This window comes from Lycium ferocissimum, chromosome 2, assembly GCF_029784015.1.
Source record: "Lycium ferocissimum isolate CSIRO_LF1 chromosome 2, AGI_CSIRO_Lferr_CH_V1, whole genome shotgun sequence".
Classification (NCBI taxonomy): domain Eukaryota; kingdom Viridiplantae; phylum Streptophyta; class Magnoliopsida; order Solanales; family Solanaceae; genus Lycium; species Lycium ferocissimum.
The window spans coordinates 41,154,759-41,173,054 of NC_081343.1; the positions used below are offsets into that span (position 1 = coordinate 41,154,759).

Here is an 18,296-nt window from a genome sequence, read left to right on the forward strand (position 1 = left end):
ATTTTTTTTCTTTTTGAAATCAATTTCATTACCCCAACATCAATTTGCCTAAAGTTGAGTTTATGTAGAAAAAACGGAGAAATATGGAGATACGAGAAATGGTTTAACGATCAGCTACAAATTCAAACAAGTTCTTTGTTTGGGAAAAAAGTTCTTTGTTTGGGAAAAAAGAAAAAGAAAGTGTCCTGAATAGAGTCACTTGAACAAACAGAGGGTTAGTGATAATTGAGAGTGCAATTGGGGGTTGCAGAAATGGCAGTTTCATCATCACATACTGCTTTTTCTTTTCACTCATCTCTTGGTTCTAAGACCAGTTTAAATCCTTGTCTCGTTGGATATCCTTTCACAGCAACCAATCGTCGCCGTCCATTCATTATCACCTTCTCTTCCAGTAAGTTTTCCTATGTCTTCAAAAATTTTGTTTCCACTAAAAGTAGTGCTTAATCTAACAAAAACATATTCCTCGTCAGAATCAAAGAATGAACTCTCAATTGATAAGAAAAGACAATTACTTGAACAATACGGTCTTAATCCTGATGACTTCTTATCTGACCCATCTCCAAAGGTATGTCATTCTCTCTCTGACAAATATTTTATTTATTTCATACCATTAAATCCCTAAAATAGGGAAATTTTTCAAAATTATACTGCCCAACATAAAATATTACACCACGTAGCCCAATATACAATATTATAGCTTGGGGAAAGCATTATACATAATATATACACAAATGTGTATAAAAGGTGTTTATACACAAATGTGTGCTAAACCGTGTAACAAACTCAAAATATGGGCCTGTATAGAGGATAATACGAATATTTCAGAAAGCTGACCTTAACTAGAGTGAAATTGAGAATATGTTGGTTAATTGATATTAATACTAGTGTTTTCATTGGAGTTATAGACAAAGAAGAAGAGAGAACAATCCGAGAGTGGAAGCGGAAAACGGGTCCTTCTAGAAGAACCTAAAGCTCCACGCGAGACACATAAATTGCTTCAGGTTTGTATTTCTATGACATTTTAGCTTAAGCTGTGGCGACTAATGGAGAATTCCCCTCTTTTTACCCTGTCTGTCTGCAATTTTTAAGTTAGAAAAGATTGATTTTTGGTGCAATGTATGAAATGTTGTAGTACTGGGATGCAACGGTGAGATAGCTGAAATGTGTACACTTGAATAATTTCTTCTTTGTTGCTTCATGAAACGATGTACATGGATAGAAAAGCTGCAGTAAGAACTAATGCCTATGTGTACCTAATGAATTTAAAATTGCAACTTCATTAGCGGAAAAACCATTTGAATTCTGCAGACCCTTATGGTGCACTTGTTGATAATTCAAGCATATCTAAGTTTCCACTACGTTTGATTGTAATTCATTCTCCAAGTACATGCGTCATGCGAGGATGCAATTGTTGTCAAACAAGCAAGTAGTTTGTGATGTCTTTGCTATTATAAGGAGTTTTTGTTCAGGTTGTTGGGGGGACGGCTCGAAGGAAGAAATTGCTCTCACCAAAGAGCATGGATGTGCGTCCCATGATGGAAGTTGTAAAAGCTGCTGCATTTGGTATTTTGCAAGTGAGATTCTTATTAGCCATTAAGAGCAGTTCGTCTTTCAGGTAACACTAGATACACCATCGTAATGTTGTTAAATATAAATTGTTTTCCACTGTCTAGGCGGCAGGTGGTTGCCCTGCATCTTTGCGGCCTGGCCGTTGGTTGGACCTGTATAGTGGGACAGGATCAGTTGGTATAGAAGCCATTAGCCGAGGGTGTTCTGAGGTTAGCATTAAATTTGTTACAACCCTCTCTGAAACATATGCTATATTTTATTTACTTATTACTAGTGATACTTTTATTGGCTCCGTATGATTTTAAGTTAGCAGTTGATTTGTGGAGCTTTATATTTTATCTAGTCTTTCTGTGTCATTTTGCTCTCACAGCATATGTTTTTCATATTCTATTTGCGGACTCCTAGGTACATTTTGTTGAGATGGACCCTTGGGTTGTCTCAGATGTTCTCCAGCCAAATTTAGAATGGACTGGTTTCCTTGATGTCTCAGTCATACATACTGTCCGCGTTGAAAGCTTTTTGGAGCGGGCAGAACATTTTCTTGGTAAGAGTTTCTCTTCCTGTCGATCTGTTGCCCCACATGCGAAGTAAGTTAGGGAGTTACTAGTACCATGAATGAGTAATTCTGATATAACGCTCAATTGCATCTCTCTCTCTCTCTCTCTCTCTCTTAAAAGGTTAATTGAATATTTTATCTGATGTTTTCTTGTACATTTTGGTACAAACATAGAAGGTTATTACTTGCTCCGAAAAATGTATTAGAAAAAGGTTCATTTACTCACCCTAGAAATGTATAAAATACAAGCATTGCTTACTAAGGAAATAGAAAAATAGGACGCCTTGAACATTATTATTGAAGTTAATTCTTAGAAAGCGTAGGCTATCCTGATGCCTTTAATTTATATAACTTGTGATATCTCTTTTCTCAAACTGATACCTTTTTCACGATCATTGCATATGCCAATCAAGGGGCAGGTTGGAGGTAAACCTTTCTTTCTTGCTGACCAACATGGTACTAACAGTAGACTGCCTCTTAGCTATTACCATTAACGGGTTTTCTTATCCCACTGATGAATCAGATTTCGAAGGCAGGGAAACTATTTAGAAAATGTGGATTACTTTGTAAATTTAGCTCTTTTAAGTCAAACAATCATTTGTAAGTAACGTAGCACAAGGAGGTCTCTAAATGAAAATTAACCAGACATCTAATATTATTACCTGCAGTTGGTGTTGGTAATTTCCTGGTAGAGGAGAGTGATAAGAGAGGCTTGGGTTTGGGAGTGGGTATTACAGATATGGTTGGTGCTAACTTATCACATGCTTGGCGCCAGACCAGTTCTACCCACTTTCTGGAGGTTCCCAATATGGGTGATTGTGGCAAGTCAATCCTTTATATCTATCTTCACCATTTCTGTACTTCTGGAATATTTGCAAGCCATATAGTTTCTCTTCTCTTTTTCTTCACTCGCGTGATTTCTTTTGCTATTTCGTTTAGCAGTGTTCAGGAATTAAACAGTTAGTTGCAATTTTTAGGGATGATGTGTTGCAAAAACAAAGCTGATACCATGAAAATTTAATGCTAATCTTTTACTGAAATATAACAATCTAGATTTTTTTTTTTTCAGGTGAAGATGGGAGCTTTGATTATATTAGTGTTACGCCACCATATGAGGCAGTTGATTACAGTATATTAATGGATCAAATTTCAAAATCATCAATAGTGGGAGAGAATACATTTATAGTAAGTGTTTCAGTAAATGTGCTTTATAAGTCCATTGTGTTCCTTTTCTGCCCACAAATTCCTTTTGTGGTTGTAAACATATTTTTGTGTATTCAGGTGGTGGAATACCCCTTGAGAACTGACATGCTAGATTCATGCGGATGCCTTGTTAAGGTATTGAGCAGTTCAATTTTTCAGTATTAGGACAGGACTATCCTCCCCCCTCCCATGCTCGAGTGCATGTACCAAGACATTTCATTTTTGGATATTATCATTAGAGATATTGCTGATTGCTTAATGAGTAGGCTGTGATTCTCCATTCTGCCTTTAGCAGATGAGTTTGGATGGTGTTTTCTCTTCAACAGAAACTTAAATGTTTTACAGAGCTAGCAGGATGTATGGTTCAATCATGCATATACACGAGAACTAATTCTCTTTCTCTTGTTACTAAAAATACAGATATCTGATCGGCGGTTTGGTCGAACTCATTTGGCAATATATGGACCAAAGTGGGCACAGAAGAAAAAATATGTAGAGAAGACAAAGAAAAGGCAAGAAAAGCTGGATTTGTTAAGGGAAGTGGAGAGTTCGGTATCTTAAGTTTAGTTACTGCGAATTGCATAACACATCTTATAGTCAAGAGAGGGTGTCAAATGTTGTCAGACAGTTGATTGCCCCAGTTCTGACCATTTATTCCGATGGTAATTTTGCTTTGGCGCTCCTTGTCTTGATACATCGTTTCTCGCCAGGTATATCTTCTGATTTTTCTGATGGATCTTTAACCTGCAGGTCAATTTCTTCTTGGGACATTCCACATCCCTGGCTCCCCGATTGGTATGCCGTACTTGATTCTCTCATAATGAGCAGCCATTTGTAAGAAGGCATCACGAGTTTTCTGCAGGATTTTGCTAGTAAATGTAGATATATATTAGTATCCCATTTTACACATAATGGACTTTTAAGTTGTCGTTTATATGCCATCCCTTGCGTATCCTTGCCTTGACTTGACTGACATGTCTTACATTATTATGCTAATGGAGAACACCAAAGTTTTTTTTTTTTTTTTTTCATATTTCAAAGCCTTGATCTGATCTCCCATGAATTTCGTCCAACATTCTCTTTCCAGCATAAATTGAAGTTGTATATGGAAAACTTAGATTATTTTTCGAAATTTCGAATAAAAAGCTGGAGAAGCATGATTTCTTTTGTAAAGATAGGTCAAGAAAAGATGGGAGTGGACCACGTTATTTGCTACCTTGAGTTATATCAGAGGAAGCTTCTTTGTCCTGTAACTCTGAACTTAGGAGTAAAGTATGTCGGTATATGGGCTTATAAAGATTGGGAACCCCCAGGATTCAGTATGATGTCTTTATCTAATGGAGCAGATAAGTGATTAACTGCTTTGCTTATTGAATGTGGTTGTGTTTAGACTTAAACGTAATTTGAATATACAGTCTGGTACGCTCCTAAACTTTTCTTATGTTGAATGTTAGCACTATGTTTCAAACTTTGGATGACTGATGTCATCTTATATTAAAATCTGGATAGTATCAGTTCTAACGGGTTAAAGTTATTCTTCATCACTTGTGTCTCAAACTTAAGTTATTCTACTTCATCACTTGTGTCTCAAACTTTAGTGTAATTATTCTATCTTTGATATTCACATGTACACTTTTTATATCTCAGAATCTCTTTTTTGCTTGAAAGCTTTAGACGACAGGGACCATACAGTAGTGTCCCTGACAGTGACAGCGATTAGAACATATGCTTGAGATAATGTGCCTCTCCTAAGATTTTCCTATTAGTGCAACTCCTAAACGTTTATGGTGTGAAATGCACATTATATCGTAGAGTTTAACTTATACACCCTACAAAGTGAAGATTTTTTATTTTTTTTTATACTGATGGTGTACATATAAGTTAAACTCTCTGTAATAGATGATCTAATGAGTAAGGACTGGATATTGTGGTCAGAAGGTTTCTATTTGCTTTGGCCGGCACTTCTTTTCAGGAGTTCCTTTTACAGATTCTTCGGATGATGATACGAGACGTCAAGTATATTCTAAGTTTCTGACACGTTCAAACTAATTCTGGAATAAAGAATAAAGTTTTCTTTGATTTGCTTTGATGGAGATGCGATGATTTTGAATCTGGTGGCTCCTTCTGTGTGTCCAAATCACCTTTCTAATGCCAGCAATCATGAACGTCTAATTCTGTCGAATTTAATTTTGATGAGTTCAATCTAAATTTTCCTCAGAATTTAAACTTGATAGTTCAACCTTTAAGTTCTTGCCCTTAAATCCGTTGCAAGTTTGAGATTATGGATTTAAAATTGAATTTATAAATGTGTTGAAATTTTTGTAATTAATTCTACCGTACTCAGCAGTAAGGTCACCTTGGCAGTATTGCACCTGCACTAGCGAAGATATGGAAAGAGTTGCCAGGGAAACAATAAACATAAAGAATAATTGGACATCTAACTTTGTTATAAACTGTTGTCGACCTATCCCTACTAATTCTCTCCCCTTTTACCCCACATCTTCAACTAATATCTCTTCCTTTAGTTGCTTTTGGACATAACGAACTTTAACTTTTCCATGCTATATATTTATCTTACAAGCTATAGTCCTCTATGAAAGAGCATCCCAACAACAGAACACGACTGTACTCTTTGTTTCAGTTTACATAGTACCAGAGGAAAAATCCACCATCTTTGTTTAAATTTTTGGTTGGTGTGTTTCTCTGATCCACAAATGTGCATTGAAGATCAAACACAGGAGAATTTGAAGTAGGAATACTAGAGTTATGGGTAGTGATGGTGCGGGCCGTGGCAGCAATTTTTTGAGGGTTGTTATTTTACTTAGTTTTCTATGTTTTGTGTCTGCTGAGATATTAGAGAATCGAGCAGCCAAAACTGTCACCAAAACAGTTACTGGGACAACAAACATCCAGTTGGACACTAGGAGGATAATAGAAACAGAAAGGCAAGGGACCAAACTCAATTATGTCAGCAAAAGAAGAGTACCTATCGGACCTGATCCAATACACAACAGGTATTTTAATGTTTTAACAGTCCTCCTTCAACATTCATGAGTAAGACAGGGTACTTCTATGCTAACGCAATCATGTTCCCGTACATATATATATCCATTTGGATACGAAATATCTACCATGTTATAATAGGTGAAAAGTACTCCTCTACTATAACAAAATACCTTAATTTTATCCCTCCGTTACACTTTAGGACCATTCATAATTTAATCCCTCCATTACACTTTAGGACCATTAATACTCTTGTCGTCATTAAATTGTTTCGTATGTGAACTTGACCTAACAGAACTCTCCTGAAATATAGCATGAGGTAATTTTAAAACATACTAAAAAAATAGAACAGTAAACATGGACCTTTTCTCTAAATTTTAGTCATCGCTTGAGCATTGTTAAAGGCAAGGGAAAATATGAGATAATTTGCTACCGAACCTTTTCCCTTCATTTATTATTAGATTACAAAGTAATTGTTTTATTAATATTTGTAAATGGATTCTCAGGAAAGCAGGAGAGCACATGGAAACACGCATCCGCGCTTGAGCTTAAGGGAAAAAGTAAGAGGCTTGGCAACTACTATTGGAAAGAGTTTCAACTGTCAACAATATTTTTTCTGCTTGGAAACTTTAAACGTGCATTATGCTTCTGAGCACTAAGCACCATCTCATTGTAAAGAAGCAAATTACAATCAAGTGAATGAAAATTTCAGCTGCCAAATCAAATTCAAGAGGGATATACTTTAGAAGTTAGAAGCCCATTCGACTTCAAGTTTAGTGAAAATTATTTCCAAATAGAAGCATAAAATATGCAAAGAGAACTTCAATTACTAATCAACATCCTCCAAAATTAATCAGAAGGGGTAATTACCAACAACCCTGCATGGTTGCATTCCTATTAGATGAATTAATATCAGTGTGGAGGCAGATATTCTGCCAAACCAATCCATTAGGGAATCTAGAATGGCCTGTATATGCATCCTATAGCTTTTCTTACTTTCAAAAAACCATCAGAATCTTATGCTAGTTCACTTACTAAAGGGAAAAAAGAAAGAATCTTCTTTTTCATTAAACCTCCAATAAGCAAACATATAGAAATGATCACATACTGTATCATCCACAGCTTGTGAAGCTAAGGCAGCATAATTTTCGCTCGTGTTTGGTTTAAGATTCGCTTTTGGATAAGATCTACCAATGCTGTGATTTGATCTTACAACCATAAATGATGGTAAGGGAGCACTGAATATATCTCGACCCTAAAAAGGCCAATGCCCAGGTCAGTTACAAAGAGCTAAATTAGTAGTATTACAGATCTCGAGAAACTATGTAACAGGTTTTGCAGTGTCTTGTTTAATGGATAAGTATGAGCAGAAGGGAAAACACAAACCTGAGATAGTAATAAACACTTGCTAACCGTACAATAAACTTCGAGCAGAATACTTTAGAATGATTTGACATTTCTGAGTATAATACAGCAATATTTGTGGTAGCACTTCCCAGAACCATATGTATTGTGCCTGATTCCACTTGCATAAGGAAGTGAAGAACTTACCATAAGATGCATTTGTGTTCACCAGACGTGAAACATCTCGTAATGCTTTTCCATTCATGCATCAAATTGGACTGCTGGTCTCTTGTTTGTTAAATAGTAAGGGAAACTCATCATACTGTTCAGAGAAACCTTGTTTCTCACCCATGCTCTTCAGTGCTTCATATACCTGATACATAGACCACCTCTCCTTGGGCCGAGAAATTACACAATTACACGCAATTTTGAGGAATTGCACGATCTCTTCATCATGGCGTTTCCCACATACGTGCTTATCAATTGCTTCTTTAATCCGACCAGAAACAGAAAGCTGATTTACCCAGTCTACCAAATTTCCCTTAAAACCTTCATCAGCAACAGTGACTTCTAGAGGTCTTTGCCCAGTGGCCAACTCCAAAAGCACAACTCCAAAGCTGTAAGCATCCCCTTTCAGTGAAGGCACCATTGTGCTTGAGTACTCGGGAGCAACATAGCCAAATTCCCCCAACTCCCCATTCACAAAACTAGTCTCTTTTGCATCTGGAGGTGTCACCAGCCTTGCCAACCCAAAATCCATAATTCTAGCATCAAAGTCCTCATCAAGGAAAATAACGTTCGAACATATGTTTTGGTGCAATATTGGCGGTTGGCAACCATGATGAAGCCAAGCAAGACCCCTTGCAGCACCCAAGCCAATCCTAAACCTAGTAGGCCAATCCAACACACTCGCATTCCCATTCAAGAACGAATACAAAGTACCATTCGACAAGTGCTTATAAACCAAAAGCTTTTCCTCCTCAACAACACAAAACCCCAAAAGCGGCACCAAATTAGGATGCCTAACTTGTCCTAACGCATTCATCTCCACCCGAAACAACTTCTCACTCAGCTTACATGTTCTAAGCCGTTTAATAGCAAGCGCAGAACCATCGCGTAAAACAGCTCTAAACGTAGTCCCTGTCCTAGTCGAGTTTATCACACTCTCCATACCAAAATTATTCGTGGCAGCCAACAAATCCGCCAACTTAACCTTCACAAGCGGTTTCTTAAACAACGTAACCTGAGTAAGCCTATAACCCCTCAACTTATCCGTCCACCTTTCCGAGTCAACTCTCCCTAACCCATACCCCGCCTTACTCCTTCTCCCCGCCTTCGTAAAATACCAATACCAAGCCCCAAAACCCAACAACATAGAAGCAGCAGCACCAAACACACCTGCAGCAATAATAATAGCTAAATTTTTCTTACTAAGTCCTCCACATTTCCCTAATGGTCCACCACAAAGTCCATCATTTCCACTAAAATCAAACGAACCCCCTGATTCGAAAGCTTCTGGAATCCTCCCTTTAAGATCATTATTTGCCACAGAAAATATCTTCAGCCTAGCCAAACTAGAAAACTGAGAGGGTATATTCCCATTAAGCTTATTATCATTAAGCATTAATCTATTCAAATAAGAGCACTTAACAAGATCAGCTGGAATAGGACCACTAAACTCATTATTAGACAAATCAAGAGTTACCAAGAAAGGTAGCCAAGTGCAAATATCAAAAGGTATTGGACCAGAAAGTCTATTACCAGAAAGATCAAGGGTTTGTAAACTTCTACAATATTGTAATGAATCTGGAACATTACCTCCTAGGTTCATGTCTCGAAGTTCGAGGTTTATAAGTCGATTTTCTCGGTCATTCCAACAAGAAACACCAACAAATTTACAAATAAACCCCACTGTTGAGTTACCAAAGTTCCAAGAATTTAAGTTGTTTTTTGGATCTGTAAAGGAATTCTTGACCCCTTGTAAGCATTTTATATCATCTTCAGCTATAGCAAAATAAAGGGGTTGAAATACAAGAAACAATAAGATTAATATTAGTGGAACATGGAACAATTTGAAAAGGATCATCTTTAGGGTTCAGGGATTCAAGTGGTGGTTGATGAATTTTTGTTACATAAGAAATGGGATATGAAAGAGGAAAAGAATGGCAGTGGCATTGACTTTGAATGATGAACTGGAACTTTGGAATTATGTGTTTGGGAATTTGTAAAGTTTGTTTATTGCTTTGCTCGTGTTAATGATAATGAAGTGGAGTTCTTAACTTGTAAGCAAGCACCTAAATATCACATTTTTGTTCTTTTTTCTGTTTTGGTGTTGAGAATGAAATTTTTATAGTAATGGCTAAGTGTTGATTTACACATGGATTTAAAATTTTCAGTTAGTAGGTAAAACCTTATGTACCTAATATTCAACTAGTGAATTTTTTTTTTGGTTATGATCCATTTGGCTATAAATAATATTTTCATATTTGCAAAGTACTAATTTAATCATCAGTATTTGATTATCTTCATCTTTGAGCCTAGGCATCAACGAGAAAATAAAATCTCTTGGCCTCTTATAATTTGATTTAAAAAATGATCTTTTTAGATTTTTTATGGGTAAAAAATAAAAATTTCTTAGGATTATAAAGCTAAAAAAAAGTATGTAAACGGGCTAAATAACCATTTTCCCCCGAAAATTATGTCTAGACACATTTATTTTATGTACTTCTTTTCCAACTTTCATACTCTCTCTGGATCAAAAAAAGAGTTTACTTAGCTATTTACACATTTATTAAAAAATGTTTCTCAGTATTTTTGTGACAACTTATTTCTCACCGTGTATTTTTTTAGTGAGATGATGGAAATGAATAAATTCATCGAAAGCAACATTAACCTTGGTCAAATATTTGCCAACTTTTCTTGTTAGGTCATAGTCACATCACACATGCAATGAAAAATTCACTTGCCAGAGAAAAGTGTTGGCGACAAGTGAAGTATAAGTAATCATTGACCATCATTATCCTCTCAGTTTATTTTTACTTGTTCATTATATTAAATAAATTTTTATTTTTATTTATTTACTTTAACATATTAATTTTTTTAATTTATTTTTAATATTAATTTCTCTTTTTCAAATCTATTAAGATTATATATCAACTAATATGAGTATTATAATAAAATATATATTTCATTTATAAATTTTTAAGGGACATATAAAATCAATAGCAAATAAGTAAAAATGAATGGAGAGAGTGTTGATTAAGTTATCGAATATTTCGAAGGTAATTTTACCTCACAGTGCGTTCTCAACCATTACACGTGTTTTGACCTTGGAATATTCGGGTTTATAATTCCATTAAAAATATTCCTAGTTGGATGTTGCACTAACAAGTATTAATATTCCTTCATTTTGCCTTTTACTATTTGGAAAAGAAAAAAAAACAGTTGCATAAATCTTACGTAACTACATTCAGATTCAGTGCTAGCTCCTGTTACACCACTTATTTGGTCGTCCCCAGCTCCCGGCTCCCGCTACCAATTTGTATTTGGCTAATTAATTTAAAAAATATTTTATAATATTAAAACAATAATTTTTATTTGAGCAAGGTTCAAAAAGTGCTTATAGAGAAAGAAAAAAAAACATATGTAGCTACTGCTTGGTCAAGCACCTCTTTTTAAAATAAGTATTTTTTTAGGTAAAAAAAAATAACTTTAGCTTTTCAGAAGCTTGGCCAATCAAACTATAGATCTAAGCAAATTAGTGGATTAGTGCAGATTTACAAAGATGTAAAACTCATATTAGAGTTTCTCCAATTCGGGAATTAATTGGTCAAGTTTATTTATTGCTATACTATTACTAGTAAATTTATCCGCACGAAATTGGTCAAGTTTATTTATGGCTATACTATTACTAGTAAATTTATCCGCGCGACTTTCAAATATTAAGCTTCTTAGATTTTTAGTTTTCAAAGTAAAATAATTTAAATTATAACCAATTATATTATAAGCCCTTAATATATATATTTTTCTGTGATTTCCGTCACTTAAGAGTTTTTAGTCTTCAATAATTACTCGTATAGTCTACGTACAAGTGAAACAAAAATTTTGTTCTGTTTAAAATAAAGTATTCAACAAAAACGAATCTATTTTTTTTGCATATATATTCGAACTTAAAAATATTTAAGTATCTAATTATATGAATCTCTTATGTAATTCTTATCTTATTCTTTTCTATTCTTTTCCCATTTCTAACCTTTATATCTATTTTTCTTTTTTCGTTTTCCTTTTTGACCTTTTAACTTCCCTACACAATCACTCATTTTCTTTTAAAAAATATCACATTTTATTTTTCTTTCTCTTTTTACTTCCTAACAATAAAAATAAGTAACCAAAATATATTATTCTCAAATCTCAACATGAACTATAAGAAAATATATTAAATAGATATTGCATAAAAATATATCATAAAATATCGATAACCATAGATATTATTACGCATTATTTATTCAATTTAATTAGAGAATATGAAATAACCGATACAGTTAGAAATAGAAAAAGAATAAACAATTTAATTGGTGAATAAATCATCAGGAATACGAAAAGAACCCAACAAAATATGAGAAATTAGTTTAATAATTTTTCTTCTTGATCATTAAATATTAATATAACAAATTTTCTTAAAATTCTAATATTAATCCGGAGGTCTTCTTCGTGTTGGTAGCCGCTTCCTTCTTTTAAAATTTTTTGATTTACCATAAGCTTTGGTCTTTTTAATTGCTTTGCAATTTTGACTTATGTTTGGTTGATGATTATTGAGATTCACACATTAATATTAGGCAAATCATCATTCCTTGTTAAGAAATTAGATTTTTCCCTTTTTTTTTCGTATATTAAATTTCAAAACAGCTTTAAAATTACACTATGTCAATTTTTGAACAGATCTAATTAATCATATCCCCAACATATCTAATCGGAAAATTGTTCTTTGTAAAAGAAATTAAAGCAAACTAAGAAGTAGAAAAAAATTATGAATTTAAAGAGTATATAATTACCTTACAAGAAATGCATCCAATGTTGAGGTAGATACCATCGAGCCCAGATCCTTGATGTAGATGGCATAGCACAAATGATTTAGCAAATGTTGAGTAAGATTAATTATGAGAGTCAAAAGAGTAAAGTTTTCAACCAAAACGTTGCATACCTTTCACTGTAAAGAAATGGGTCCGTTTGAATATGCTAGGAAGATGATACATACAAATAAGTTCAACCAAGATAGAATATCTAATAACACATGAATCTCACAAAACAAATTGTGATTATGCAAAATAAAAAGTAAAATACATTGACCATGCAAAGTAAAGATCAACATTCTTCCTTTGACTTCCCTATCTTCTTGAACATAATATACATAATTTTATCTCAATCTAACACAAAATAATAACAAATCAAATAATTTATTGAAGCGACTACATATACTTTAGTACTTTACCATACATTAATAATAATATAGAGCGAACTTATTACAAAATTAAACTTGGGAAAGGCCTAAACATTCACGTGATCAAACTGCTAAAGAAGAAGAACAAAAAAGTGACTGCTGAACTTCATATTGCACTTCTTGTTTTCTCGTTTGGCAGCCATGCAGCTCCCTTACTCACTCTTGTCCAAAACTCTCTCCATTTTTACCCTCAGACAATCTTTTCCTTCTTCAATACATCACAATCCAACACCTCAATCTTCTCCACAATTTCAAATCAAGAAAACATTAAAATATAAAATGTTGCGTTCGGGATGGTGTCATAGAAGGCAGTGCCACCCCTTTTGGGTGTGAAGCCACATGAATGAAAAATGTGAGGAGAAACTAATGTGAAAGAAGATAAAAATGATTAAACTGTATTAAACTGTATTAATTGCTCAATTTAATTGGAGATTAAAATGGTTGTTGAATGTCGACCCATGAACCAAATAAAAGAACAAAACGGATGAAATGAAAAGGCAGAGACATGAATATATATTAGATGTTCAGTTTAATTAGAAAAATAAAAATGATTGTGGCTGTTTTAAATAAGCTAAATTAAAGGAGGAAAAAATTGCAAAAAAAGGAGAAAAAAGATAAATAGGTTTCTTGGCTTTAGAGAGTGCCACATCACCAGTTTTATGCCTAGCTTTATATTATATATAGATTGTTACTGTTAGTGGCTCCCTTTTGACTCGGAGACCATCTCTAATTTCCCACCAGGTATTGTTTCTATTTTGGTGTTGAAATTGAATTTGATAATGAAGATGTAAAAGTAATGCTCTTCTATTCGTCTCAAATTATTTATCATGATTTTTAAAAATAGTTGTTTCAAATTATTCTTAATTTTAAAAGTTCAAAACAAAATTAATTATGTTTTTTCCATTTCACCCGGTTATTGTTTTTCAAAACCAAGTACAAACACCTCAATTATGGGTGATGTTATGATATTAGTATATGTTCAAACACCAATGAAGGATAAAATAGTTAAAAATTGCTCCCAATTAATATTTCTTAAAAGCCGTATAAAAGAGAATCACGATAGATGATTTGAGACGAAGGAGTAATAGTGGAGATGTATTTACTTTCGGGTATTTAAAGCATAACATGAGATAAAGCAGCATCACATGCAAATGCATTTACCAGAAAAAATGTAGTTGGTAAAGAATGATCAACATTTAACAGTATGATTACTTTATTTTCACGTTTTGGATTTTTGACATTTGCAAGGAAAGTGCTCCATATTAGTGCATATATATGCGTTGAAAGAATATGGTTGCTTGTTTTAGACTTTAGAGGACCATTTTCAAATATTAAGCTTAAGCACAAGTTGACGTTGACCAGAGCCAACCAAAACCGGAGGCTACCATCAAGGAATGTAGTGGCATGAATGAGATATCTTTATCCTGAATCGAAAATTTCATGTTTCGAACCCTAAGAATCGAGAAATTCCAGTTAGGGAGCATTTTCCCCTTAAATACACGAATTTGAACTAACCGAGCTGGTGAATTTTGAATACCGAATGATTGATTGAAAAAAAAAAAAAAAAAAAAAAAAACGTTGCTTTACTTAGTTGTGTAATTAAGTTAATTGTTCCTGAAATACAAACTACTGTTTAATTGTATTCTCCGTCTCCGTTAGAAGATGGCAACAAGAAACCTTCCCTTTAACCAAATGTAGCATATTGCCTAATTTTCTAACAGAGCTCAATTGGCTATTCTATCGACGCTGGAGAATGAAGAGGTGTAATTAAAAAACCATCTCTACCCATTTACTAAAAATGTGACTATATAGATCGGGAAATAATTGGATGTACTACATGTATATCAAGACTTAAGAAAATAACTACTTAGTAAAGTTTTGTGATTTTACAGAGACGCCTTTTTAAATTTTATACGGACATAATTTAATTATGTGAATTAATTAAACAAAAGAAATTAATATTTTAACATTATTGACATGATTAATTCACCGGAGGTTACGTTTTAAAATGGAAAGATTGACCATTGCCTTGGCAATAATACTGAAGTTATTGACCTCTTTAATCTACTTTCCAATCTACTTAGTCACGAAAAAGATATGTGTCGTTCCTATTTGAATGTTGTTCGTAAATAGTATTAATATTGTATTTAATGATTTATTTGCAAGTATTATATATATATTGGCTTCTTTAATGAGGGAAAAGAATATTTTAATATTGTAAATAATACTCCCTTCATTCCATAATAAGTGACTTTTTAGGCTTTTCATTTTATTTCAAAATAAGTGGTACTTAGGATTTCAAGAAGAAATTGTTCTTCTTCTTTCAAAATGACCCTTATTTACATAATCATGAATCATTAAGCTTTTCTTTTTCTAGGCATTTAATTAGGGGTAGGTTAGTAAAAACACTCCTAATTTTTTAGGAGTGAACACTTTCTCAAGGGATGTGCATAAGCCTAAAAAGTCGCTTATTATGGAATGGAGGGCGTAATATTGATTAATAATAGAGGGCTTAAGTCTTATGTGTGTCCTTCCAACCATCCCTTCCTGCTAAAAAATGAAAAGAAAACGTAAATTGACTTTTATAATCTTGAAAACAGTATCAACAATCATATATCCTAAATATATATATATATATATATAGTTGCCGGAGGCCCGTGCTAAGCCCGGGCCCAACCTCAAAAAATTAAAATAACAATTTTAATTGAAATGTATGATAACAAAATATTTATATAATATTAGTTTAGTGTCTTTACCAAAATCAACCTAATAATATTATAAGAATATTATTAAATAATACAAGCGCATAAATAAAGTAATAGATTTTAAATGTGGCTCCAAAGTCTTCTAAATTATACCAACCACAAAAAGTTACTTTAACTACATTGTATCCATCTCAAGTTATCCGTCGTGTTATTTTTACACACACCATTAAGAAAATATTAATTTTGAGAAGTTTTTACGCTTATTTATTTTTAAGATATAATACCTCTTTATTGAATATTTACTCTATTTATGTGTTATATCTCCATAATTGAGGTGTTTTGTAGTCTTCAAGAACAATTACTATTAAGCGTAAAATTAAAAAGAAGTTGTCATAAAGTTGAAAATGACAATTAATTTAAAATAACTATGTTACTAATCACAACAAATAAATTAAGACGAAAGAATTACCAATTACTAAGATCAAAAATATTTTAAAGGGACTAAAATCTACACCAATCTCTTAAATCCGAATTTTTCAATGACTTTTTCTCTCCATTCCCTAAAAAGTTGACTATCTATTAAATTGAAGGAACAATAATTAATGAGCTTTTGGCCAGGTGGGAATGCCCTTGAATTTGGGCCTTACAAAATGTCTCAAAATTTTCCTTTATTTACTAAATTAGATAATGGCAACTGAAGCAATATAGAACTAAACAAGAGGCAAATTAATAAAAAAGGGATTCAAAGTGAAAGTTGGATAACACGTGTAACTCCTTCAGGGCTAGTAAAGGACAAAAATAGCCCTGTAGGACTACAAAAACTCTCATTAAATATTTCAATTAAAGAAATATTTTGAATTCACAGAGGCACCAAGATATAAAAGTAGATATTTTAATTAAAGAAATATAATTTGTATTAGTACAAGTGTACAACAACAACAACAATTATATACCCATTGTAGTCCCACAAGTGGGTAATTACGTTAGTAATAATTAAATTTCATATAAGTATATTTTAATATATGAAAGCAAAACTTTCATTCCACTCCTTTTATATTTTAACTTCCATTCTGATGAAGTTATTTACTTCAAATCAAATGCGGAGCCAGAATTTGACATTTATAAGTAAGTTATGTATCCTAATTTTCTGAGGTTATTTAGTTCTAAATAAATAATCTATACATAGTTAATGAACTTTTAAGACTTGTGCAGCGGATGGAGCTGCTCCTCCCTTAATTAGGGATTAGGGGTTCGAACATGGATATGGAAAAAATCTTTGGAGGGAGCGCTTCCCCCGAATGGGCGCGATACAGTGCGAATTATCTGGATTAATTGGGCTCAAATGCGGATATCGAGCACCAAACAGAAAACCAAAGAACATGAAAAATGAGGTAGGAAGTTCGATAGCTTTTGAAAAGTAGACCTTAAAAACAAAAAAAAAAAATTGACTTAAATAAATAAGATTAGGACCTAAAAGTAATTAATTAAAAAGTTTTAAAAAAATTTGGAAATTCTTGTGAGGACTACAAAAGTCCCTAAGTTTGCCCTTATATATAGTAGTAATATATATATATAAAATCATAACTCGAAAAATGTTTTAGCTTGACAAAAACAATTTGTGGAACACCAAAGACATAGTGCTCTCTTGACCAGGTTACAATTAACGTTATAATTCGTCTATCAAATACCATGATGTTTGCCTGACCACAAATGCACGCCAACAAAGTGAAAAATGAGATTATTAACCATTATAGGATGACATAAGTTATAAGTCCATAAATTAAATTTGCCAGTTCGATTGCAGTTTTTTCTCTAGGATTTCATCCCTCATGGCTGGTTTTGTTCCAAAAAACAATTTGTTATCGCGGATGTCAAGACCTATAAAAAATTAAACAAATTAAATAGAAGATTACCATTATTTCTAATGGAGAAGTTCCTATAGAAAAATCAATCAACGGACTGTGGTAAGGTGTCTAATCACTAAAAAATAATCATTTGTACCGTGTTTTTTCTTGCGGACAACAATTTCCTACACTGCACAATTGCACAGGAAGCCTCAGAAGTTGAAGTGCTGAAATTGTCCGCTACTGAAAAAAAAAGACGCCAACTCCTATGAAGAAAAACACGAAATTTCATATAATTAATACTTCAAAAGAAGCAAAAACACAGATACTACTCTCTAAGAAGAATGAAGTTGAAAACGGAGAATCGTTGAATCAACTTACATATGATGAGCCAAGCTGAAGGATAAATCTGAATATATATAGCGGTGTGCTGTCCTTCCCTATCTAATGGAAAAGAACCCATTCAAATTCCTCAATTAAGCGATAGAGGCGTTTTCCGTTGCCAAATTAATTGATAGGATTTGTTTAGTCATTCTTTCTAATAATGGGGAATTAATAAATATTTAATATAATAA

At 33.2% G+C, this 18,296-nt stretch overlaps 3 protein-coding genes across 3 annotated transcripts; 2 read left to right on the plus strand and 1 right to left on the minus strand.

Moving 5' to 3' along the window:
• The first annotated feature begins 195 nt into the window (after window positions 1–195).
• On the plus strand, window positions 196–4,355 carry LOC132037752 (uncharacterized). The gene is made up of 10 exons (XM_059428355.1): window positions 196–391; window positions 471–565; window positions 906–1,001; window positions 1,470–1,574; window positions 1,674–1,778; window positions 1,975–2,113; window positions 3,195–3,310; window positions 3,407–3,463; window positions 3,749–3,990; window positions 4,079–4,355. Exons 1-9 carry the CDS (start codon window positions 253–255, stop codon window positions 3,887–3,889), a joined length of 993 nt encoding a protein of 330 aa, XP_059284338.1. The 5' UTR covers window positions 196–252; the 3' UTR covers window positions 3,890–3,990; window positions 4,079–4,355.
• Window positions 4,356–4,501: 146 nt separating this feature from the next.
• Window positions 4,502–7,056, plus strand: LOC132037757 (CLAVATA3/ESR (CLE)-related protein 25-like). Its single transcript, XM_059428365.1, has 2 exons — window positions 4,502–6,342; window positions 6,838–7,056. The coding sequence occupies exons 1-2, from the start codon at window positions 6,095–6,097 to the stop codon at window positions 6,875–6,877; spliced, it is 288 nt and encodes a 95-aa protein (XP_059284348.1). The 5' UTR covers window positions 4,502–6,094; the 3' UTR covers window positions 6,878–7,056.
• A 497-nt stretch (window positions 7,057–7,553) lies between these two features.
• Window positions 7,554–9,970, minus strand: LOC132037741 (inactive LRR receptor-like serine/threonine-protein kinase BIR2). The gene has a single exon (XM_059428349.1). It carries the CDS (start codon window positions 9,759–9,761, stop codon window positions 7,944–7,946), a length of 1,818 nt encoding a protein of 605 aa, XP_059284332.1. The 5' UTR covers window positions 9,762–9,970; the 3' UTR covers window positions 7,554–7,943.
• Between the last annotated feature and the right edge of the window lie 8,326 nt (window positions 9,971–18,296).